Below are 26,495 nucleotides of genomic sequence, written 5' to 3' on the forward strand. Positions count from 1 at the left end.
CTGATTCTCAGCTGCTGGCTGCAGTGTTCTTGCTCATTTCTGAACTACTTTTGAAAACTGTTCTTCCCATTACTCATTTAGACACAAGAACATAATAAAATAGGTCCAGGTTGAAAAAAATTAAGTTACCCTTTAACAAGGGTGAAATTCACTAATGATGGACAGACATCCCCATTTCCTCCATCAGGTGGAGACGATTGGTGACGCCTACATGGTGGCCTCTGGGCTTCCGAACAGAAATGGGAACAGGCACGCAGTGGACATCTGCCGCATGGCGCTGGACATCTTGGCGTTCATGGGTACCTTCCAGCTCAGACACCTGCCTGGTATCCCTGTGTGGATACGCATCGGTGTTCACTCAGGTAGACAGCACCAAACTCTGGGCTGTGCTTAATATTTCTCAATCTCCCAGTCAAAACATACACATTATTTATAAATTAAACTTAAGAGCTAAGACGACTTGATCTTTAAATGCAGTGTGAGGCCACGGCTGTAATGATGGAAGACTGAATATGTGTGTGTGCAGGTCTGTGTGCAGCAGGTGTCGTGGGGATAAAGATGCCCAGATATTGTTTATTTGGAGACACAGTCAACACTGCGTCTCGTATGGAGTCTACAGGACACCGTGAGTAGAGAAATAAAAACATCCATACCATGAGCACGAGTTACATTGATGTTCCTGCTGCCAACCAAGACCGTCCACTTATGTTATAATAGCAATGTACAGCTCATTACTCCTGTGCATTTACAGAAGCTACCAATCAATCTGATGAGAGAAATAAACCACAGCCAGGGTTTGGTAAAAAACAGATGCCTGTTGTTTTATCTGTTAATATCCTTTAGCCCTGCGGATCCACGTCAGTCAGCCTACTATAAATATCCTGCAGAGGACAGACTGCAAGTTTGAGTATGAGCTCAGAGGAGAAACATATCTGAAGGTAAAGATGGGCCTCTTCATTAAATTTACTAACAATGTCAGACAAATGATCAATTTTTTAAATGAATCCAGAAACATTTAATTGTGCAAAAAGCCCTGACTGAAGCTTGGATGTCTGCAGACTTCACTGCCACACACTGAAGCACAATGTTGTAAATGTGTGTGTTTTCTAAGGGTAAAGGCACAGAGACAACCTACTGGTTAACGGGTGAGAAGGGCGAAGACTATGACCTCCCAACTCCACCCACAACGTAAGCAAACCCTTCACCTGCTCTCAAATACATCTCTTTAATACTTCTAAACTTATGTAGCTCTCTGAGCTGCTTTTGTGAGTCTAATTATGAGGTGAGCAGTTTGCAATTGCTTTTTGTTTTTCTCTTTTTTGGAATATATAGATGTACACACCCTCTCAGTATTTGGGTTTTCTTAAAATAGGCATCAGGCATAACCATTTTGCAAAACTGAATTTGTACAGTTGGATTTAAAATTTGACACAAAGACATGACACGATATTCTACTGCAGACTGGACTGTAACCTTTGTTCTCTTAATGTACTGGTTCCTGCTTTTCCAGGGAGAACTTCCAGCGGCTCCAACAGGACCTCGCCCACATGATCGTGGAGTGTCTGGAGCGGCGCTCTCGAGGCTCTGTGCGGAGGAAGAAGCCGCTCTTGAGTCAGAGCAGGGAGGATGACAAGGAGCAGGAATCAGGGGTGGAGTCTGAGAGTGACCAGCTTGAGTACCTGCATCTGGCCACTGTGGGTAACACCCTCAGTACATTCCTCTAGTACACGCCTACTGTTGAATACATCGCTGACACAATCTGTATGTATGTGATTACACTATGCAGTAAGAGAGGGAAGATAACCAGAAGACAAGAAGGGAAGTATATGCATTACAACAGTATAACAGTATAAATATAACAACAAGCAGAGATGTATAGACTAGTTGGTCAGTTCCATTTTGTTAAGGCTAAACTGAGGCTATGATCAGCATCAATGTCTAGACTACAACTTAATAATGTTCTTGTATATATCAACATGTCTCCTGCATTTTCTTGTGAGGTTCATTAATTCATTTAAATATGTAATTCATTTGCTGTTTAGTGTAAACATGGGTCATATGCAGCTAAAAGATATTGCAGTTATTAATTCCCAGTGCTTAATATGTCTGTCATTGTGGAGGAAACTGGTTTGTGTATCACTGCTGTTAAGCAGGGCGATATGAAGGAATTAACAGGAGCATAAAAACTAAAAAAAAAAGCAAAGCTCTGGATGTAGCTTTATTGTGTCAGGTGTGAAGCAACTCAACATAATTGCAATGAAAGTGTGAGTTTGTGACCTAGTAACCTATTAGATCTGGTATAAATCTATAGACCGAATCACATTTGTTTACAGTAACTTCCTTGTTTCACATACATTAAAATAATATGGTGCTGAGCAGACGCTGCCTCAATTGGATAGTCTTAGGCCACCTAAAAAAAAGCCTCACCCTAAAAACAATCAGTATGAGTTAAAGTGTTCGCTGTGTTTAAATGTTTTTACGGCTTTACTTCCCCACCAGACAACCCTTTCCAATGGGAGACTGAAGTGGTTATATCAGAGCCACCAAACTCCACTGACAAACAATAACCATTTTACTTCACAGAACACGAGAGTTGCCAGTCTACCGCTGTCTGGATTTGTAGTGTGTAAGGTAAAGCTGTGAAAAATATTCGAAATATAAAGTTCACTTAAACTGATATTGATTTTTTTAGGTTGCTACATTGTTTCGCTTCTGTGCTGGTAAATTTGATTTGTCAAAGATGATAGCAATTTACTTAGTTCATAAAATAGGCACAGCAGAAGTGTCAGATAGGTCTGATCACAGTGTTTAACTATATATATCTTTAAACGTTAGTTACAGCTGAAAATCACAACAGAAATAATCATATGTATGCTTTAAGAAGGATCAGCCAATGAGACAAAAGGATTTAACTTTTATCTGCCATATTCTTCATTCTTAAAAATGTCCTGACATTTTACTGAGTGATGTTATTTTGATTGAAAGTGTTTTTAAGTTCATTTTGTTTGTGTAAAATTTCTAATATATTGAAATGGAGCAATGCCATTATTCTTGTACTAGTTATTTTCTATTCATATATTTTTTTACCCAAATGACAACTTGACCGCAGCTGCATCGAGTGCTGGCAAACACAGATTGATATGAGGTGGTTAAGGACAGTGGTTCCCAACTGTTGTGTCACGGTCCAAAAGTGGGTCGTGGGTCCATTCTGAATGGACCTCAAGTGACAAGATTGTAAAAAACACACTTGATTTTGAAGTACTGTGAATTTTTTAGCACAGAGCTTTTATTTTGGAAGTGCTGTTTCATGTAGGGAGTAACTAACGGACAGCTACTTCACAGAGACAGCAAACTAGCTTGATGACATGTCCAAACGCAACTATGACGCTGAATGTTGGGAAGCACTGGTTTAGGAGATAATTGCTGTCATGGCTGTACTTTATAACCAGCTTTGTTATTTCGTCATTTTCAAACTAAATACCAGGGTATACTGACATGTGGACTCATAATGAGCATGCCACGGTTGGAACATCTGCCTTGGCAGAAAAAAAAATAAATTCAAATCTGTATTTTAAACCAAAGGACAAAGATTTTATTTTGTTGAGAATGGTGACATTCATTTACATTAAATAAAAAAATCACTTTCTGTCACATCTGTTGAAAATGCTGTATATTGTTCAGGTGAAATACAGAAATGAAAACAGCGTTTCTCGAAGCCTGTACAGGTTCATCTGAGGCGTTACAATGCATGTGTCACATTGTTTGACGTATACAGACACTGAGTATGGACAGCAGAAGGAAAAAAAAAAACTCCAGCATCAGATTAAAATGTTTTTCTATCCACAGCTGCCTGACAGATGTTTGTTTTTTGCACGGAATAAAGAAAAGTACTGCCAAGTAGACTTTTACACATCTAACACTATGTGAAAACACACTCTACTGTACAGCAGAAACAATTCAACACGTAGTGTACAAGTGGAGGCTTATAAAACGGACCGACTGGTAACTCCTTTTCATTGGAGGAAAAAAAGACTATCATCTGGGAAATGTCTTTTGAACAGCATTTATGTGAACTTAACTAACATATTCAGTAAACCTGATGAATATATTTCTATGTAATTGAAGATCATCAGGTTAGTCAAAAATAAAAGCAGGTCGTCAAGTAGAAAAAAGCAAAAGTCACCCTAAGATGACGTTAACACCCCCTCCCCACCTAAAAATATCAAAACCCAGATTCTTTTTACTATGTAACATTCAAAAAGAAATGTTGAGAATAAATTAGACAACTGAACGTACAAAAAAAAATCAAAAAGGCATGATATCTTATACAAAACAGCCTTCTACAGGAGCTGCGTGAAACCAGCTTCAGCTCACACACACAGCTGCGTGTACTCTCAATCTCTACTTTATGAAAAATAAAAATTCTCAGATCAAACATGCACTGGAAGAAATGTACACAAATACCAAACCTAGACTCTCAGTGAGACTGTAAACTACCCATTTGTCGACTAAAATATCAAAACAGCCATTTTAAAAAAATGCATGTAATGTAAAACACCTATGATCATTTGGACACATCTGGTCTTTTGACGTGTCAGTTTTGCTGCTTGAACTCAAGGCACCGAATGATTCGAGTGAATAGAGCTGCAAAAAAAAAGCTGAAGTGACAAAACATTAAACAGTCTTCTCCCTCCTGCTAATATCACTGTTATGATTATCAAAAGCATGATGTAACATCACTATCCTAACATTTACTGTACTCTGCTAATCAGCCGTTAAGGTATTGCGAGGAACCTTAAAAGTCCAGGGTATCTGTTTACACTTTGGATGGACGAGACATTTAATTTCATGTACGCACACACAAACACTCAGTATTGTATTTGCAGCCTTTTTTTCAGATTTAATTATCAAAATGTTTTTAAAAAAGTAGCCAACCATGATCTTAATTCTCGATTGTCTCACGTCGTAACTCTAAGTGCTTATTGCCTGTATAAAACAGCCGTGTGTGTTAGTGTGTGTCCTGACTGCATGTTGCTGGTCAGTCAGTGTTACAAAGGAGCTGAACAGCAGGGGGGGGTCAGACATAAGCTGCTGACAGCCAACGCTCAATATGGCTGCAGAAATCTTTAGAGGCAGAAATAATCTCTCTGCGTGAGGTAAACTTCTGCAGGCAGGGCCAAAAAAGTGGTTAGTGAAGAACAGCTTTAATGAGTGGTTTGGTTTAGTGTTTCCTTTTTTCTTCTGGGTTAGCAAATGCTATGTGTACCCGTGTTAGAGTAACTGCAGCTAAAAACTTCACTTCCCACATGTTTAAGGAAATGTTGTCAGCATAAATATCCCACAATGGGTTAACATGAGCGACCGCATATTGCTAAGGCTTTCAAAGATGGTCTAAAACCTGGTGTGGGGGTTGTAAAGTTGTCTGTTTCCACTTTAAATTTGGAACATGAACTGGAATATGTAGCCAACCAACATATCATAGCATAGTTACCCATTTGCCTTCTTCTCCCCTTTGTATTGTAATGTCTTAACTGTTTTGTTTTTTGGCTCCTACCACTGCAGATGAACTCAATGAGTTAAATTATTTATGCCTCCATGAAATGCTTTAAAAGAGACCTGCCCTGCTCCCATTAGCATTTGTTCTACAATGTATTTCTGTGTTTTATTTGGTTAAATGTTTTCTAATAGGCTACGTCATGACGCTGTGGTACTGTAGGTGTATTCTAGGCTGTATGTGTATTTACACAGTTTATTACCTGCTGATAAAAACTGAACACCCTGTTATTTTTAAGATACTTTCCAGCATTCAACAACTGCAGCTGCAGATTTTTACCAGTGAATATGCTGTGAAGACCTCATGGCAGGTACATTTGCTAATTCATGTCATTACACAGCACTATACAGACTGTCAGGGGTTGTGCCACAGACCTGTGAGGTGGTTCCAAATTTGATCCGTGGTGCAGTTCCTACAAGTTGCCAACAGAGGTCATTAAAAGTCATGTGTGATCTAACTTGCTGCTTCTTAAAAACCTTTTCAATCATACACCTGCACTGCGGCAGATCTGCTGTTCATTATTTTACAAACAAAGATGATAGAGGACCTAGTGTGACTATCATTACTGCAAGGCAGAGATACACCTCATTCTCCTGTCTCTCCTCCTTATTTTGATCCCCCCCTCCTCCCGCCCTCTACCCCTCTCGGTTACAGCCTTCTCTGACTCACACCAACATCTCTCTGTCAGCTGGGGCCAAAGCTGGCTCTGGATCTCAGCCAGGGCGACAGCCTGAGACGACGGTGCTGCTGAGCATGCAGTGGCACGAGGTGATGCAGGTGTGCATCAGCTCAAGGAAGGATGTTGGCGCAGGGAGAAAATGTAGAGCAGTGTGTGTTTCTGTCAGTGCGGTGTGCTGGCTGCTCTGTTGGACAATGATAGCCTGTCTGTAAGGAGATGAAGCCTTTGTAAGGTGACCAGTAAATAATGGCGTAGGATAATACATCTGTCTCCAGCTACACTGATCCATCTGTCAGCAAAGAGAACCCATAAATGGCTAACATCTAATACCATGAGATCACACCAGGGTTAAAACATGTTCACACAGGTAGACCAGGGTCAATGCACCCGATGCAACTCAGAACCAAAGGCGCACTGACTCATATCTGCTTTGTATGCAGTGCACACTGCCAAGATCTGCTCCAGCCTCGACTACAGGGGTTGCGAGGTCAGTGTACAAGATCAAACCAGTGTTTTCACTACGGCTGCCCCCTGAGAGTCCCTGAAGATTCAACTCATCAGTGTCGGTGACCCCATAGTCAACAAAGATCTCAAGTCGGGCAGTCTTTTTATTTTGGTCAGTCAGTATATTTCTGGGGACGATTCAGTCCCCAGATGTGGCTGCAGAGTGAGAGCTTTTTGCTGTCATGCTGCTCTCTGTTACAGGTAGCTGCAGACCAAGAGCCAAGGTAAGCCTGACTAAGACGGAGGCAGCTGCCCAGAGGAAGAGAGGCTTTGCCCGGTCAGGCTTTGAGATAACGCTATCTTCTGCCTTTACAGCTCACGGCTACTTAATACGATATTGTCTCTGGTTTTGTTTGATATCATTAGCATAGTTAGCTTGCGTTACCTCGAAGGGCCCACTTGGCTTGTTTACTGTATTACGTGTATGACCAAACCCTGTTCAAAGTCTCAAACTCTACATAGAAAAAAGGAATGAATATTCATATTGAACAGCCACATCCATTCGGTGCCGTCCTAGTTTTCACACTGACAGCAACATTAAATTAAATTACCATCATTATAACCTCCTCATTTAACAAGTAAAGTAAAGTTGGTCCTGTCTGAAATGTCTGCAGTCAAAACTTTTGCCTCAAGTGCAAAATAAATGAGAAGACTACAGGATTTGCCTTGAATTAACATTAGGGTACGTGTAACACAGTTAAAATCTGATCCTTTCACATCATCCGTCATTCATCAGATCATAGTGACACTGAAAAAGCTCCTCACTGGGTAACAACGGCAAGACAATGTCAATTTTTCCTCAGGCAGATTTTCTATTTCGGTTCAGCACCTTGGTTCGGCCAGCTTTAATCTGGATCTTTGGTTATAATTTACTAAGCTCCACTACTGCCCTTGGCAAAGTAACGTTTGCACACACCGACACATTATCATCTCTACTAATAAAATTAATTCGCCTGAAAAATATTTCTGAACATATTGCTGTGTCTGACTGTGAGATTTAAGATCTTTTTTTTCTTTTCTTCTTTTTGGTCATTTGGTTATCTTCCTAACTGGCATTTTGTCAATGAACTGATAACAATGCTACAAATCTGTTTCGATGAGTGTCCATTGACGCACACATACACCATGTTGTGATAAGCCTAGAAAAAAATAACTTAAATTTCTTGTCATTTCTACATCCGGGACCCATGGATCTGGAAAAGCTGTGAAAGAAAAGAAGAACACAAACATAAGGATTTGTAGATCAATAGCAATCTAATCCATAAACAGTTTATACAATCTATGCTGTGATTTGTAATGATGGTGATGATGATGATGAGAATGGTGATAGAATGAGAGCAAATGACTTTACTGACATGTGTAATGGACAAATGAACAAATACATCCACAGCCATGTCTTAACCACATATTACATGTTTAAAATGTGTGCCCCTTTAACATTTACTTTATTGTTGTATGGTTAAATGTCTTTATATGTGTCCGTTATGTTGTGGGTGTGACTGTGTGGCTCTACGTTGAGACTGTACATACAGTATGTACACAGACTGGGAAGAAGGACATCTAACACTTCTGCTGCACTGAAAGGTCAGGGATATTTCATGTCACAGCATTGGTAATGAGAGCCCATAGAGACACAGTGTTCGATCAATATCTAGTAGGGCTGTGTCAGGTCACTGTTGGACCACACCGAGCATGTCCATGTTCAGACGCTTACACAAGCTGATGTGGGTCATTGTGACAAACAGCGAGAGGGAGTGACATTTTCAGACAGTGGACAATTAGCAAAATTTATCACATGCGAGGTGTTTTGACGAATGGGCATTTTAGATTACGACATCTTAAATCAACACGGGACACATTTTAATTTGTATTTAATGACCTTGAAGCATTTTGTATCCTACATCCTAACGGTTGTAGAGATATGCTCTGAGAGTCTGAAACTGTTGAAACATGTTCTCCTCCTAGCAAAAAATAAGCTTTACTGTAGCATCTTTTTCTAAAAGATGTGGGTCTTTTTTCTGTGATGCCCGCAGTGAAAAGGGACAATGGAGGAAAAGATGATGGTGGTTGTTTCAGGTCAGCCTGGTTTGCTGGCAGACATCATCAGTACACAGTATCTGCACTGGAGGGTGTTGACTGAAATAATGATGAGATTTTCCTTTCTTACATAGTGATATTGAATTATCCCTCGGCCCTACTGATGACTAATTAATGTTATTAGATGTTAGCTGTATTTCTGTACAACAGTTTTAAAATTAGATGGCTTAAAGAACGTGTGGTTCACATTTCTTATGCTCTAAATCAAGGAGTTACAAATATGTAAGAACTAAAATCTCTCTGAAAATGAGATCTATGATACTGTTAACACCTTTTTACCAAGTGATTGACAGGGAAATTTTGTGGTCACCCAGTGGCAGCAAAAAGATAATAGTCGTTATTTATGTCGTTATGGGAATATCCAGGAGTACACTGACAGCAGAAACAGCTGATCAGTCTCATGACATGTCAGCTTCATTAAAAGCATAGCTGCAAATTAAAGCAACAATAGATGTAAAAACACACAGACAACACATCTGTGATCAGTTCCCTAATTTAATTTTAACAATTTTTTCAATCTTTTCTTCTTTCCCGATTTCTCGTTTTATTTTATGGAAGTGATCGATATAAGTGCACTTGCCCTTTAAACTCAAAAAAAAACAAAAAACAAGATGCCTGGTACATTCGTTACAGGCGTATCAGTTCGTAGAACAAGTTTGTAGAACAGTTTTGAACAGTTAGAACAAGACTCCTTCTCGTGGCTGCCTGTGCTTTCCCTGTCCTCGCGGCTGCAACTTGTGCTCTCTTCATCCACTTCATCACCACTGCTGTACACAATTTAAAAACTACAACACCCATAATTCATGTAGGAACTGCTGCAGCCAATATGCAGCCGGTGGGAGCTGCAGGACGACTCAACCACCATGATCAGTTTTTAATGTTTTATCAAGCAATAACTACTCCAGACTCTGCTCTAGTGTAATTTTCTGGACAATTAGGGCAGGATTCGGGATTCGGGACAGCTGCTTGGATTTTGGGATGTCTGGTCACCCTAGCTCCTAATGATGATTTTATCGGCACAGAAGACAACATTTCTCCTGAGTCTCGTATCCAAATGTTAAACAAAAGCAATATCAAAGCCTTAAACTTCAGTGTACAGTTGTTTTCACAGCTGTTTGCATTTGTCTATTAGAAATATTTAAGAGTGTTTTCAGTGAGCACAGGGTTTACTGATGGACAGCTTAGAGGTCATAATCAATGCAGCGCCATGAAACACCCCAGATCTCTGTAGACATCACACACATATATACTCACACACACGCGCGCACACACACACTATATTCTACTTGGTCTACCCACTAGCACATCTATCGTACAGTTCCTCACCCATTCCCGCCTCTCTTTGGAACAATGAAACATGACTCCCTCATTCTCTAAGCCACTCATTTGGTGTGGTATCTCTCCCTCCCTCCTCCTCCTCCTCCTCATCCTTCGCGGCTTCCTCCTCCTGCATCTCCGCCGGCTTCAATCAGCATGAAGGACGGAGGGGAAAACACAAAAGAAAGGGGAAAAAAACAAAACAAGACAGAAAACAACAAAAAAAATGAACACGCTGATGAGTGTCAGTGAGTGGATAGTGAGAAGCTTAGAGGTAAATACAGAGACAGGCAGATATATATCTATATATCCATATGAAAGAGAGAGAGAGAGAATAGATTGGTACAGAAACAGATAGACAGGAAGACAAAGTGAGAGGTCGATAACAGCAGGAAGGAGAGGGAGAGCTGTGTGAATGATGGAGTGAATGTGTTTGTGAATGACATTTCGAGGCGAGTGACATTTGGAGCTTTCAGTGGAGAGCGCAGGATCAAAGCACACTCGCTTCAATGAGAGGAGATACCCCCCTTCTCTTTCACACATGCCACAACAAAACAGACACACACACATACAAAACAAGGACAGGACCACACATGGACACGCAGCCTTCCAGCTTGATCCTACAGCGGGTCTTTACACGTACATATGTGTGTTGGTGAGGAAAAAAAGTTATGGACGGACACTCACCTTGGTTTTGTGGCTCTGCTCTGTAGCCAGCCCAGATCCCGGAGTGTGAAGCTCCTTGGACACGACACACAGAAACTCAGCCTGGTCCTCTGTTCCATAGCTGTATGAGGAGCCGATGTTCACCATCTAGAAAAAGACACACAGACATGGGCACAGAAAAATATGCAGAGGAGAGAGGGACAGAGACAAAGAGACAGAGTGAGTGTCAGGAAGAATTAGAGATCACAGGAGAGAAAACAAAGCAAGAGAAAGAAAGAAAGTAACGGAGAGATCCCAGACTGAAGCGAGGAAAGACTTCTTGTGCTCATGCATGGCAGGGGGGGCTAAAAAGCGGACAGCCTGCTGTTTCACACTTAGCAGTGGACTCGACAGGAAGCATCTTTTACTTGTAGGAAAAGCACAAACAACTGTGGGTGAGCTTCTGCAGGGAATTGTGTGCAAATCAGAGCTGTGCAGCATGCAGTGGAGCTTGGTGCCAAAGCAGTGGGAAAAGGGGGGGTCTACTTGTGACTTTTAGGGCTACAGTGGGGACGACTGACCTATTAGGGCTTCACCAGGCTCTGAGTTGTAAGTCTGTGTGTCACTGTTGCAGAGGACATCTGTGAACTAAAGCCTCCCTTAAGAGGCAAGGCCTTCACCTTAAAAGATAAAGTTAACACTGACAGACGTTCCCTATTTCTGATGTAACAGTGACTAAAAGATGAATAAAACAGTGCCTGCTTTTACTGTGTGTTCACACTGTGAGCAACGGGCTGCTCTACTCTAAGAGATGGTCGATAGTGTGAGGGTAAATACTGGTCTGCAGCTTCGTTTTTTAACATTTGTATGCCACAGTACGACACTTAAAATTTTGACTCTTAGGAGTAGGCTCAGACTCACGATTTTTTCTTTTCAATTAATCGATTAATTATTTGGTCTGAAAAAATACCTAACAATTTCACAAAGCCTAAGTCGACATATTCAAATCGTTTGTTTGGTTCAAGAAGTTTAGACGACTTTTGAAATTGTAATAAATTAATTTACTGTTGATAAAAGTCAAGACGGTCCAACTTAGGGATGTTCCTGATTACTCGACCAGTCTATTAAACGTACCTACCCTAGCTAAGTCGGTGCCAACCTCTTATTAGAAGTATTATCTTGTGCAATTGTGTTAACCCAAAGAAAATGTCATTGTAATAATCAGACACTTTTCCTAAGATTTATTTTCGATAAGTTGTTTTCGATATTTATTTACTTTATTTAGTAAGGTGTAATGGTTTGCAGGATAATGGGCAATAGTTATAAATGCCTGGTGCAAAGTGCCAGACACGTCAGTGGCATTTGAAATACTTTCCATGTTATTGGAAAAAGGTGATTAACAATTCTAACTGGCTCCGTTTATACTGTATATACAATATTTTTCCCGACAATGTTTAACCTTATAGATTAAATGTGCTCAATTTTGACTGACCTTTGTCTGCTGTCTTACTTTCAGACTCGTTGAAGAGTCTCAGTTTAAACGTAAGGGAAATTAGCTGTTAGAATATCGCTACTCTAAGGGGACAAAACATAAGAGAAAAATATCAAAGCAAAAATGTATATTTCTGAGAATATATGTACGTAGTGGTCTGAGTCCCTTGCTGGCAGTGAAATCATGCATGGCCACTAGCTCAGCCACGCAAAAAAATTTCATGCGTCCAAAACAGAAACATAAAACTAGCTAACTAGTCTGTGACGCATTTGATTTTGTTGCTCATAATGTGAACACACTGTGTTAAGGTGTTTTTGTCCTACAACACCTAATGGGCACTTGGTTGTCTATGACTCTGATAAATAAACTATAAATCTAACAGCTGGAGACAAACCTCTTTAACAAACACAGTGACTGAAGCCTGTGACTATCCCAGGCCACACCCAGGACTACTCCAGCACCACTGCAGGATGTGGGCCTGATATGGATTCTGAACCCTTGATGAAGGTATGAAGGTAAAAGATACTGAAGACTGGGTGCTGTGCCTGTGGCGGGATGTTTTTTTCTAAGTACAAGTGCAATGGACAATCTTTAAGATTTGACTTGTTGGGACTATCAGTGAAAAAACTCACTAGATTAGTCCAACTTTAGGTCAATAAAGTGATCTTAAGACTGATACTATCTGGGAGTCCTAAACTTTGGGAGTGCAGATAGCAGGGCTCAGGGCCAAGGGGTCAGGCCAAGGGTCAAGATTGAAGGGTCAGCAGCAGCGTGAGTCCAACCCACAGTCCAGAGCAGTCCGGTGCGGGGCTTTCTGCAGGCGCGCACGCTGACCTGCTCAAACTTCCAGCCGTCCGACATTGTGGAGACCATCTGGGTGAGCTCCTCCTCCTGGCACTGCAACACTCGGTAGACATGCTTGGGGGGCACCTGCTGGGGAGAGAGAGAAGAGGGGGTTGAGAAGACAGGGTCACATCTCAGAAGCACATTTATTTCCCTTGTCCGAGCCTTTGCAAGATGGCATGGAGGTGGTGGACAAGAATGAAAGAGAAAAAATAAAGTAGTTGTGGGCTAGTTACAACACCAGCACTTCTATATTCATATTTTGGCACCACATTTGACCTCAGGCAGAGACTAGCTGTGAGTCCAGCAAAGTACAGTAGAACACAGGGAAAGTGGGTGTCTGTTTGAGAGGGCAGCGGGATTATGTAAGTAGTGAGTGCAACCATCCTGAGAAAAGAAAAGAAGCCTGGTGCACTACAGCAGAGCTCTCTTTGGAGAAGCAAAGAAGGGTGAAATCACAAACAAAAAGAAGATGACTGAAAGGCACTGCATCACAATGATGTGTATGTGGATATGTACAATGTGTCTGCTTCTTTTGGGCGCAGACGGTATTGAAAAATATAGTACAGTACATATCGTAAGTGCTGTGTTACAGTATATCTTCAACATCATATGCACATGATGTACTGTATTTGGTAGTTTCATTAAAGACGACTGCAGCGACTGAGGCAATGTGCTGTTAGGTTTTTAAAGCGAACTCTTCGATCATAAAAATAGCCCTACTTGACAGGTTCTGTGTATACCTGTGTGGCTTTGGAGTCCCTCTCCACGATCCTCTCCTTGATCAGTTTGATCAGTGGGGTGATGTTGTAAAACTCAGCCTCCTCCAGGACACCTTGAGACAAAAGAAACATGACTCAGCTCCTGTGTGCACACCGAAGCAGAGTGATTCCCAGCTATGTTTGTCAGACATTATGTTAACCCCACAGTCATGTGTTCATTTGAACAGATTTTTAAATGGATATTATTTAGAAATTAATGAGCGGATATGATTTTTTCCCCTGCAATGAACTATTAGCACCTATTAATCGAGCACTTTCAGATAACTATTACAATCTACAACATTTACTATCTGTATATATAGTATATCATATATTTTCCAGATTTAATAAACTAGAATATAAAGTGCTTAATGAGAAATTACATGACATCAGGCACACCGTATTTGCTTGCCAGTTCCCTATTTCCACCAAGGAAAATATAGAGGAAGGAACAGTCCCAACGACAGTGACAGCGTTCGAGGAGTCAGACTTTGGTGTCAGTTCCATTAGAGTCAATGGGTGAGCACAGCAAATCCCATTTTAACCCATCATATCTTTCTTGTTTCATATTTGACTGAAAAATCCCTCCACCAGATTAAACACACATTCATATTCCTTGTTACTGATCTCCAAAGAGATCATGGCTCTACCCAGCAGAGGCTGAGATGCAACTCACACCAAAGTCTGACCCCTTGATTGCCATCACTGTCATCGTGACTGATCCTTCTTTCATATTTTTCTTAATTTCTAACTGTCCAGCAAAACCACCTCATGCACCCAGGACCCATCTGAACAGAGTCAAAGCAAATCAAAGACCTTCTTCAGCCAGCTCCTTGTTGTAGACCAGTTTGCCATGCCGCAAGTAGTTGAGGATGGGCCCGAAGTAGGTCGGGTCTCTGTCGATCACATAGGCTCCTGACTCATCCTGTTACACACGAATAATCACAGAGACAGAGAAAAAGAACCCACACATTATAAACTGTACGCAATTACATTGCTTTTCTTGTGTTTTTCCCTAATGAACCATTGGGTTTTTATTGACCTGAACTAGGGCTGTAAACTGAGCACTGTTATTCTATTATTAACTGTGTGTGTTGTAAGTCGTTACAGTACTAAGGACAACTTTTTGTGGTAATGTGTATAAACATAGGATGTGGCTACTTTTATTTTCGGACCATTAATGGAGCTCTTCTGAGATATAACAAGTATTTTTAGATCCAAAAGTTCACCAGCTGGGGAATAACATCCTGGTTGGCTATTTTCATCTTACGTATGCAGTACTGGCTGTCAGAGCAGATGTTTGATGAAGATGAATTGCAGACTCCAAAATAACAGCCCCCTACAGAGCAGATGGGGAACTTTATGAAACTTTTTTTGCCGTATTGCTGCGTTAAAAGGCAGTGCAACTACCTGTAGTCAGATAGGAAAGTAATTCTTCAGCACTGATTATAAAAAGTTCTTGCATTCCCTAATATCACATTAAACTTTGTTGCTCCCTGTTATACAACATTGCTATTTAACATTCCTGCCACAACAACAGCATTTTTGCAGCTGGACACAGAAGCAACTGCTCACTGGAACTCCTGAGTAGTTGTTGCTGACTTTGTTAACACACGTTTGTTGACAGGCTGCCTGTCTCCCACCTCCAGGCTACATCTGCAAAGCCTGCCTGGCTGTTATGTCATGTCTACTGCCCCTCCAACATGCACACAAATCCTCCCTCTGCTCGTTCTCGTGACAAACGCTTAAAGCCCCCTTTTTAGAGTTGACTTCACAAAAGAGCTACAGCTGGAAAAATCCATACAAAAACATACAGGCCTTTAGGAGACCCAGGCGTAGGGATATACAGGGGAAGAGGAAGTTAAATAACATCAGTCACATCTGCTGATCATGTGTCATTAACACATGGTTCAGTGGCCTCTGTAGAAAGCATTCAGGACAGAAAGGAGCACAGAGGCCAACACAAGTACATGTCATTTGGTTCCTCAGTTGAAATCAAACTCCAGACGAGTAAGTCCCACAATTCACAAACCACTGTCACCGCTTTACACCCACTACATGTTTAAAATCGAGACCTTAAAAATAATGGTTAAAGAGGTGGTTAAGTTAAGTGAGAAAAATGAGAAGAAGCTTCATAATGTGAACCTACTGTATTCACATGACTGACTCTTTTCATGATTTGCATTAGTGGCAATGGACAACTGTAGCCTCCAGCCGCATCTTTGCACGTAAGCATGTTAGCGCTTTTATTAGCAGATCCTTAGTGACTCAGACAGCACCACTCACACCAACTGAAATTGTTATGTCCTTTAATTATTTGATTAAAATCCTAACCTCAAATGCTGAATCCAGACATTTGTACAGTGTAGAAACAAAAAAAAGTCAATGTATCTGACATTCCTAATCCAGTTTAGTGGTGTAATTCAGCTGCTGCAGGTAGACCTGATTAGGGTTTAGTGCTGTTATAAATATTTAAGGGGATTAACCGGACTTTCGGGCTGTTCATGCAAAACCCGGTTTGTTTATTTGGAACTGAGAGCTTGAGAGTTCCAGGTTAACAACACAGTTGTCCAATTGAACTGTAGGCAAAAGAGCTGTATTACAGCCAGTTTACGCTTCAGTTATGAGAATCAGAGGCCATACTCTGTCCTACTGGGTGGCGGTGGAGGCTTTCAGGTCACTCTGAAGCCCGGCCCTGTGGGAGTGTGTTTGCTGTGAGGAGGCCAAAGGACAACCTGCAGGTCCTGTGGGTGCTTCAGTTTTCTTTCTTTCTTCCTCATTGGTGCAGCTGTCACCAAGGTGTTACTGGGGTATCAAGGAATTCCTCCTTTCATACACTCCTGTAGGACCACCAACCCCATAGTCCTGCCTCCGCCCCCATCTTATGGAGCTGCAGGTGGTTGCACCAGCTCTTTACCTAAACTTCACCAACTAATAACTTCAGTGTTAGTGGAAATGTATCCATCACTAAATCAAAATGTGCATCACACAAACTGCGTCTTACAAAAGTAGTTGCCAGTGTAGCTGTTGCGTAGCCAACTGAACTGACAAAAACAAATGTTAGCTTGCTAATATAGGAGTGTTTCGTGCGTAATATAGCAGCAATTTGGTTGACACATCTGACCTCACACTTCATACAATGCTGTTTAATAACAACATAGACTGGGACGATTTTAAATTACATTTCTACCACCCATTTTAAACTGCATGAATACTACAAACTCTGACAGACACGCTTCTCCATCTATGCATGTATAACCTAGAAGGGCACTCAGACCTTTCTTCCTTGGCCCATGCTACACCCTTCCACCAAGTTTCATGAAAATCAAGCTGGTAGTTTTTCTGTAATCCTGCTGACAACCAACAAACCGAACCAGATTTATAATTCCTCTGCGGAGGTTATAAAACAAAAATGATGCCTTGATTTAAAAAGGATTGAAAGTTTAACATGTTCTGTTGCTTGTGACAGTACAGTGACTTCCTGTTTACAGATTTGATTGGACAACAACAGATCTTTACCAGCAACCAATTTACCCATTGCTAAGGTTTATTACTGGCAAACACATTCCTTAATAAGTCACTTGTTTGAAACTATCTAGTGCTTAGAGATTGTGTATGCCAGTAAAGCATTGTCGTCTACATCTTCCTCTAATCCATCATCTCCAGTGTGACAGATTTGTAGAACAAGTCCCAGAAGAAACCCACAGTCAGATGGACAGAATCTGCAAGATAGGGACACTCATGATAGATGGTGTCTTGACGCTCATCTCTTCAAGTCCAGCCAATCTTTGCTGGCGAAGCGTGACAGGAGCTTCTGATGAGCCGTTCCCCATGTGAGGCATGGAACGAATGCAATGAACGAGGACACCTACATACACAAATAGACAGATTCAGACTGTAAAGCAGTCCGTAGGATGTGCGATGCTGCTAGATCAGGGATGGATTGGTGGAGAAAAAGGCAAAAAGGCATGACAGAAGACAGAGAGACCTGCAGATCAACAGGAGAAATAAACAGCTAGAAGACTAATATCTTAGAAGAAAACTGCATGACGAATAACCTAATAGAAATGACAGGTAGACGCACTTGCAAATTCCAAGGACAAAGAAGCATAGAGGGACACTGCCATAGAGACGGAGGATGTAGACACATGGGATTTCTGTGTTTGTGTGTGAGACAGAGAGACACAAAGAGAGGATCGAGACAGACAGATGGAGGGACGCGATATGAAGCCCAAAAAGCAGCATGTACAGACACCACTATGCGTCTTTGTGTCTGCACCCAAAATCACAATTATTAGTGTGTGTAAAGGCTGGGACTGCAGCACAGAGCACAGACACATGCACGCACACACCATCCTAAATGAGCGGAGCTGCAGTGGAGGACAGACCGACGCCTCATCAACGTGACTTGACTTGACAGTGTGGGCATGACAACACTGGGGAAAAGCTTCCTGAATGTGTCAGAGCCCCGTTTCTCTTTCTCACGCACACACAGAATCAGTATTGTTATTCATTACGACAGACCCGTTTGCAGCCACAGTACATTCCCTTTCTCACAAGTTGATGTTTTCAGTTGTTGAGAGGACGGGGACGCGTAGTTGGTGAGTTAATGTTTTACAGAGCATTTGTTCAGGGAAATAAGATGTGACTCCACAACATCTCCCTGCAGAGGTAAGTACATCCCACGGGCTGTCACCAATAGCCAAACAAAAGCCCTGTTCACTTCTCAAAACACACATATACACACACGCCTGTCTGCATACTGGTGCTTGCTTGAGCAGGTGTAAATATTAGGGCTGAATGATACTGAAAAATATCAACATTCCAAAATTCTATAGTTTAATTTCGACATAATTTAATATGTATCGCTCAAAAGACATTTTTAAGAGAAAGTAGGGCAGTTGTTAAATTTTTTAGTTGATTGCACATGACACAGTCGCATCAGTCTCATTCAATCAATACTAATTGATCACTTCCTTGTCTTACACAGACTGTGAAATTGTGGCATGGCAAGCATGGAAAAAAGGTTCAGGATAGTATTTCTTTCCTTTTGTCGTGGATTTAGTTAAATATTTAGAAAGCCTGAAGGGGTGCCAAGTTCTTTTTTAAAAGGTGGGAAGTTTTAGTTCTTTACTTTAGCATTTTGTAGCTTTGTAACTAGCACCTTGCCTCTGCCAGTATGGGGTTTTTGATTGTACAAAGTAAAATTCAACATGCAGTTGCTTTAAATCAACCTAATCATTTGAAAGACTAAAATGTCAAGCTTTACTTTAAGCCATTAAAAAGCTAAGGTTGCCACATTTAAGAGTACCATAGTGGGATTAATATGACTAATATCACATTGGAGTCTTTGTGTTATTACTATAACACTGGCATTAATTGTGATGTAGATGTTGAAATACTGTTAATACTGCCTAAGTGAAAACGTGAAAACACACACACACATACAAATATTTGGCCTGCTCATTCTGATCTAAAGGCGGACAAGAGTTGTGGGAAAAAAACTGGACATACGTGAGATATCTAATTACGGATCAGCCTAATTTATCATCCGTCGCACCACAGATGGTCTGGCTGAACCACCGACATCTCGGTGTTGGTGACATTTTTGATGTAGGAGGCATCACGGGAGCTCCACGCTGATTAACACATTTAGATATATGTGCTTCGACTCCATGCTGGGTGAATGAAACAGCTCTGGGTTAAATGCAATCTTTGGATGTTTTAGGAAGTTCTTAAAAGGGCTTGTAACTAATTTGTTTGCTGCAATTGTTTCCAAAGTGGCAGTAACCTTCTCAAGTGCATTTTCTCACCTCACTGCAAACTGTATTACTTTCACCTGTTTTTATGTATTTAAAGGTGGAGTGTGGAACTTTACCATATGAATGAATGACCATTACATTCAAGCCCTTGCCAAATGAGTTCACAAAATGCTGAGTAGGCCTACTGCTGAGAGGTAAAACTCTCTGTATTTCGCAGTATATACTGGAGCTGTTGTGTCTGTGGAAGTGATGTGTTTTACAAAGGGGGCAGGAAGGGGGTAGAAACCATAGTGACGGAGCAGCAGCCAGAAGCGTCTAAAAATTTCTGGAGTTGATGGTCAAGAAAAAAAATAGTAAACTCAGCGTTTGGAGGAGGGATTCAAGTATGAAACGGGTGCTCCTGGGGGTGGTGGAGATGCGGCAGGCATACGTCATAAGCACACTTCCACAGTGTTCGTGTAACTACACAAAAAATCTCCACACTCCAGCTTTAAGTAAGTGTACATAAACAAAACAGCAAATCTGTTATGAAAATAATTGAGAACTGTGGTGAAAAATGGCAAAATTTCAATGCTTTTTTCCTGAAAAGGGTTTGTCAATCCCAGCCCTGTGTTTTAACTAAATATCTAACAAGGTCTTATTGTGTAGCCCAAACCAAAGTCTTATTCATGTATCCTGAGGGGAGACAGGGGACAAGTTCACACAGCTATGCACTGTTTATTCAAATCAAATGCTTGGTTCTTGCATCATTTTCATGATTACTGGTCCCTGCCAACGCCTCATATTCGACCTCTCACGGTGCAGATACGGCGGTAAAGCGAGTCAAGGCATGTCGTGGAATCCATGCTGACACTGCGAGATGGGACAGGGATTTAACATAAGATAAAAACATCTGAAGGTTTGTACAAATAACCCAGGATACAAACTCACCTAGTGATCCCCGTGGTAATTCATATGAATTAAGCTGCTGATAATCACAAATCTGTGGTAATAAGATTAAGCAGTTATAGTCAACATCTGGCTGCCCTGTTACACCTGCTCAGCTAACATAATCCAGCATCATCAAAACTGAATCTCAGCTGCATAATGTAATTGGCGTGGGACGGCTTGAGGTCAGCTTGGGTCGCATTAACGGCAGATAGCTTTGGGTTTGGTTCGGTGAGGGGGGCAGGGCAGCTGAGGTGCTGGTAATCTCATTAAAACAGTCACACACAGCCAGACAGTGTGTGTGTGTGTGTGTGTGGGGGTGGTTAAAAACAGCAAAGAACCCCTGACAAGGTACACACTAACGCCAGTGGATTAGACGGGGACTCCATCCAGCATGGATAAAATCAGCTTCCCTCCTGAGTGAGACAAGAAAACACACACACAGGCTGAACTGCTCCTCTGTGTGATACAGCTTCAGATTCTTCTGTCTCTCTACACAACCTGAGCAAAGGCTAGTTTCAATCTGATGTCTGCTGGGAAAGATAGCACGCTGGCACAATTAGCCCCCCTTCCAGGCCTAGATTTGGGACAGGATTTTGCAGTTTGCTAATTTTATTGTTTCCCTGATACAACAAGGAACATTACAGGATGTCAGCAACAGGGTGCCCCCTGTTAACTGTTTAGCAGAGGTGGGAGGAAACCCAGATCTTGATCCATTTAGCTTGTAGATGGCTGCCTAAACAAAGACAACAGTAGCTCTTTTCCCCTGAGGGTTACTGTTTTCTTTCATGAAAGTGTATTCACTTTTTCTGATTTTAGTGAAGGTGAAGGGGAAGCCTTTGCAGATCTGCCTCACTTGCATGATCACTGTCAATAAGGTCAAATTTAGCAGGCAACTTGTACGGGTTGGTCTGTAATATTAACTTCAATGTAGTAAAACAACTTTGCTGGTTCAACGAGCTGAGAGGATTCTTTTCCGATTTTGGCTTCCAATGCTATGAACACAGGATAATTAAGATTAAAAAAAAATATATTGTGCTGCATTCTCTTTTGCAATGATGTTCTCGCTTTTGTCTTTGTTACAATTTCAGCCCACATCTTTCCTTTACAACTGTGCACCCGGTGTTGCCAACATGGCGACTTCCTTGCTAGATAAAGTGTTTTCTATCCCCCTCCTCTTGCACTCTGCTTTTTACATTTCTATTATGTATTTTACATTCAAGAAAATGCACTGCCAAAAAGACATTTAAAAAAAAGTTCAATAAATAAATACAGTATTTTCAAAGTCAATGAGTAATTGTGTTAAATCGTGATCTCAATATTGACCCAAATAACTGTGACCATGATTTTTTGCCACAATCGAGCAGTTGTATGTTAAACATTTCCTCTAAAAAGACAGATAAACTTGCCTCTGTGTTGCATTTTAGAAAAATGCTAAATTTATACCGAGACAGACTCCAATTTTCAAACTAGCTGTGCACTCAATCTGTTGTGCGGCTCATGCTTGTGTGCATTCACAGCTGTTAGGATCAATGGGTATTACTGATCCAAAGAAACATTTATCATGAGGCTTCTGAGGGTAAAACCACTAAATAAAAGCAAATTCACTTTTCCTTTTACTCCTGATTTCACATTTCTACTGCAATTATTCTTGTGACTTACAACAGAATTACTTTGTACAGCGATTTGATTTGCTGGTGGTTATCTAACCAAACATTTTTCCTTTGGCTACTGGATTGTTGCTCTGAATACATCTGACGACGGGCAACCTTAGCTGCATACATATTTGCTCAGTAAAATCCTTAATCCTCCAGCGACCGGTGTTTTGTTCTTGACTTGAAAATCTGAATCTCTAGGTACGATACAAAGGAACTTGTCCTTGTGTCTATGGTAACAACTTACATAATGGCAGAAGCACAGGCTTTGTCTCTTGCATCAAGTCTTTCTATAGTGTATCATGTGTAAATACTAAATACCGACTTTGGATGGCTGTGTTAGATGCCTGACAAAAAGCAGCCCTGTCTCTCCTCGCCATCATATTCACGGGTCACAGCTCATGGAGGATCCAGAGCCTTGCCTACAGCTCAGTTCCTGTTTTTAGGATGACAGTGTTGTGATGGCCCAAGAAAAAGAAAACACTAAAATTAAGCCTCTCTGCGTCTCTCCGCATTTGAGAGTTTGTGATAAAGAGCAGAAATAAAAGGCGAGAAAGAACAAGTCCGCGATAAGCTCTCACAGTGAGTCAGCCGCTGAGAGCGAGGATGAGGAGAGGACAGGACGATGGTGAAGGAAAGAAATGTAGGTGTGTGTTTGTGCATGTGTGAGACCGAGAGAGATTTTGTGTGTGACTGTGTGTGTCTTCGGGCAGTGCAGAGGGAGCTCCTGTCAGGTCGCTGCTGAAGGTCACATGGGAATATTCTTTCCACAGAGTCTAGTGGTGCAGTGGGGGAACAGTCATCACTGCTGTCGGGGAGAAATCTCTGAACTCCAGTTCTGGTGGTTGTTATTTTGGCTTAGTCACTTTAGCTGAAGGCAAACCTGCTGCTCTGCTGATATGAGGTTTTTCTTTAGGCGAACCAGAGACAGTTTGAAACCCCCAACTGGGTTGGACTGGACACTAAACATGAGCTGATTAGGATTTGGCAGTGTGACGATGTATACTGTGAGATGATATAAATGTATCAACTGTTATAGATAGTTTGTACTGTGGTAGTATCTGTGGGTGTATTTCAACATTGTGGGTGACGTAAGTAATGGTGTGATCCAGTACCCATACTATCATACTATCATACTATTTAGAATACCAGAGGATTTAGTTCATCCCTGTACATAGTATGTCAAATGCAATATGCCAAAAATACCAGGAAGTCCTACAGCATCCAGTCACATTCTGCAGCATGTCATGTTTTTCTTTCTATTCTGACCCACAATCCTCTGTGCAGTGGAAAATATGTCACACCAACTGAGCCGCAGACAGATGACAGCTTGACGGCTGACAGAACCCACAATGACAACAATCAATCCGTAAATCACAAACAATCTACAAAATAGCAAAAGCAGAGTTCTCCAGGTTAACCTGCGACTCTGGTTTTATTGTATCTCCAAGGTAACATCAAGATCTGCTGCATTTGCATCTTTTTTTTTTTTTGTTACTTCAAATTTTGCACCACAGACTGCAACAGATATATGAGCATGAGGGTCAAAGTTCAAGGCACAATGTTATGATAAAGTAATATGTCCCCACTGTATCCATCCTTCATGCAACAGTATGTGCTTTGTAACGGCAGGTGCAGTATGTAAAGTAAAGGAAAAAGTATGTGATCCAGAACGCAGATGAAATGAGCAGGACTGTTACACAGCAATGACGGATTCCGAAATATGTTTTGCACAAATGTGAATACCTCGATTTTTCTTTCATCTTTCATTCTCTTAATTCATCTTTAAAAAGTTATTTTATTGATTTTCAAAAAAGTTAACTAGGGCTGCAGTTTACTCTTCATTTTTTTTCCATTATTGATTACTGCACAGATGAATTTCTCAAGTACATGTTTAAACATTTACACATCACACACTCACAGAGCCCATGGCGATGTCTTCAGATGTCTTATTTGTCTATCTTATCTAATACAAGCATACGGTACAATAGCCAAAACAACCCACATAATGGTAGGGTTGCAAGTGTTAGTTGCAACCCTATTTTGTGTGGTCTACAAAGTGTCAGAAATTGTGTAAAATGCAATCAGTGTTTCCTAAAGGAAAGATGACGTCCTCAAATGTCTTGTTTTGTCCACAACCCAAACACATTCTGGTTACTTTCATACAGGAAATAAAGAAACCAGAACATATTTACATACAAGAAGCTCTTAAAAATGACTCACACCAATTAATCAATTATCAAGTTAGCTTGCCATTAATTTAAGTTGACAACTAATCAATTAATCATTACAGCTCTAATTTGTACCAACCTATAAGACTACATATACCATAATTGGACATCCACATTACCCCCTCCTATGGCGAATTGTCTTACAGTCGCTATAACAGCTGACATTTTAGAGATACAAGCCTTTCACCAGACATCTACAAAATGTCAACTTACAGTAGACCTGTCCCCTCCTCCCCCTGTCACACACATGCATATCAAAGGCAGCAGCATAATAGAAATCTGCATCATTCATGAGACCTGCCCGTCCTTACAGTGTGCTCGCTCTCCATGTGACGGGGAGTCACATAATGCATCTCTCTCCCTCTCTCTCACCCTCTCTCTCCCTATAAGATGCCAGCTGTACAGCTACTGACTGTGCAGCTCCCTGCAGAAGAGGAGGCACGTGTTCATCCATCTGACCCAAGCTACATTCACACCACAAAATGATGCTGAAACACACACACACACACACACACACACACAGAGGAGCCATGGAGAGAGCGTCATACTGCACATATACTGTATATCAGGTGGTCATTAGTCAACTGTACACCTGCTTTAAAGCTGCAGATTACAGGTGTAGTGATTTTGGGAATGGCACACACATAACACAGTAAGACGGTCACTTTAACACTACTGTGGTAATTTAGGAGATTAAAAAAGCATCATAGAGCACAATTCAATGATTATTATTGGGCAGATTTTTTACACCAAGGCTTTTCTTCATGCCAATACCTGCACATGTATTTTTGGCAATCCCTTTAGTCAGCTTAGAGAAAATCCACCTTACAAAATTAATCAATGACATATTCTGTAAAATGTATGTCAAGCCAAACTACAACCACCTGTCAGGGTATCATAACTCACTACTACACGTCACTGTGAGTCACTACAGGAATGTTACTGAATTGTCATTGTGTTTTTTCAAGGAAACAGTCTACTTTGTTACACATACCCTTCACGTTAGGCCAGTACCAGCCTTCTTCTTTAATATCCTTAAGAGATATTAAATGTTGGCTTACAGAGACACGCAGTCACTAACATGTTATAACAAAACTTAACATGATAGGAATATTAAAGCATCACCACAGTTAATAACGCAGTGAATTGCTAATAACTAAGTACTACAAAGTGTTGTACCAAAGTAATACTTGTGTTAGGCGTGTTGTAAAGTAACGTTCACCGGCAGTTGAAGTGTCCTGACCGGACTCACCGTGTCTGAGTGCAGGTCCTGTTGTTGGCACAGCCGGTAAAGAAATGAAGTTTGCTCTTTGAGGAGAGTCTGCCGCGTTGTGAGGAACACGGTGCCGCCGACGTTCAGTCGGACCCACTTCCCGTTGTTCCCCCCGCTGGGGTTAATAACCGAGCCGTTACCGATGCTCTGCGACGCCGTCCCACCGGGTTCAGTGGTGCTGGCGGTGCCGGACGTCGCGCTCTCTCCCGCCTCGCTGTCTTTGTTGTTGTTATTATTATTATTATTATTGTTGTTGTTGCTGTTGTGGTGGCAGCCGTGGTGCGTCGACAGCGCGGCGACGTCCTCCGGTTCCCGCTGGTCGTCCGCTGTCGTTGCCATTTGGAAACAGCCGCAAGACACGAGATGAAGATGAGCGAGGGCGTCCGTCCGTGTCCGCTGTTGCCTCGGCTTCTTCTCCCCGTTACCAGCCGGAGTAAGCTCCGCCCCCAACCGAACTGAAAGATCAGGCGTGTGAAGTTACGGAAAGTCAGACGTAGAACATCCGAGAAATACTTTCAAAATAAAAGCTCCATCCGGCTAACCCAAGCATGTTAATACGTGGAGTAATAAAATCCAGTAGAAGATTTATTGGATATTTAAACTGGCTGTAACGTTACCTTTGTTATATGGGACGCAGATTATAGAACTTAAAAAATGAAATCGTTTACTACTAGTTTACTTAATTATGCTTCTTGCCTGATATATTCATTGCACAAATTAATTGACAAAAAAACTTATTGGCTGAATAAATCATA

General features: G+C 41.3%; 2 protein-coding genes across 7 annotated transcripts in view; one reads left to right on the plus strand and one right to left on the minus strand.

The window, feature by feature from the left end:
* Positions 1 to 6,176, plus strand: part of gucy2cb (guanylate cyclase 2Cb) — a 27,920-nt gene extending 21,744 nt beyond the window's left edge. For all 3 annotated transcript variants that reach the window (XM_078163605.1, XM_033610734.2, XM_078163606.1), the window contains 5 exons: positions 188 to 362; positions 527 to 625; positions 844 to 938; positions 1,112 to 1,188; positions 1,511 to 6,176. In XM_078163605.1, the coding sequence (XP_078019731.1) occupies positions 188 to 362; positions 527 to 625; positions 844 to 938; positions 1,112 to 1,188; positions 1,511 to 1,724 (660 nt within the window). In that variant the 3' untranslated portion in view covers positions 1,725 to 6,176. The remainder of the gene's footprint in view (positions 1 to 187; positions 363 to 526; positions 626 to 843; positions 939 to 1,111; positions 1,189 to 1,510) is intronic.
* kctd17 (potassium channel tetramerization domain containing 17) lies at positions 3,570 to 26,186 on the minus strand. 4 transcript variants are annotated; one of them, XM_033610737.2, is made up of 7 exons: positions 25,720 to 26,186; positions 14,709 to 14,817; positions 13,875 to 13,966; positions 13,075 to 13,218; positions 10,839 to 10,964; positions 10,161 to 10,296; positions 3,570 to 7,939 (listed from the first exon to the last, which is right to left on the minus strand). In XM_033610737.2, the coding sequence occupies exons 1-6, from the start codon at positions 26,077 to 26,079 to the stop codon at positions 10,201 to 10,203; spliced, it is 927 nt and encodes a 308-aa protein (XP_033466628.2). In that variant the 5' UTR covers positions 26,080 to 26,186; the 3' UTR covers positions 3,570 to 7,939; positions 10,161 to 10,200. The 4 variants fall into 4 exon arrangements, with proteins under 4 accessions (XP_033466628.2, XP_033466627.2, XP_033466630.2 ...); XM_033610736.2 differs by having other exon boundaries at positions 13,075 to 13,221; XM_033610739.2 differs by having other exon boundaries at positions 13,123 to 13,218; positions 25,720 to 26,184.
* Positions 26,187 to 26,495: the final 309 nt, after the last annotated feature.

Source organism: Epinephelus lanceolatus, chromosome 21 (genome assembly GCF_041903045.1).
Source record: "Epinephelus lanceolatus isolate andai-2023 chromosome 21, ASM4190304v1, whole genome shotgun sequence".
In the NCBI taxonomy this organism is placed as follows: domain Eukaryota; kingdom Metazoa; phylum Chordata; class Actinopteri; order Perciformes; family Serranidae; genus Epinephelus; species Epinephelus lanceolatus.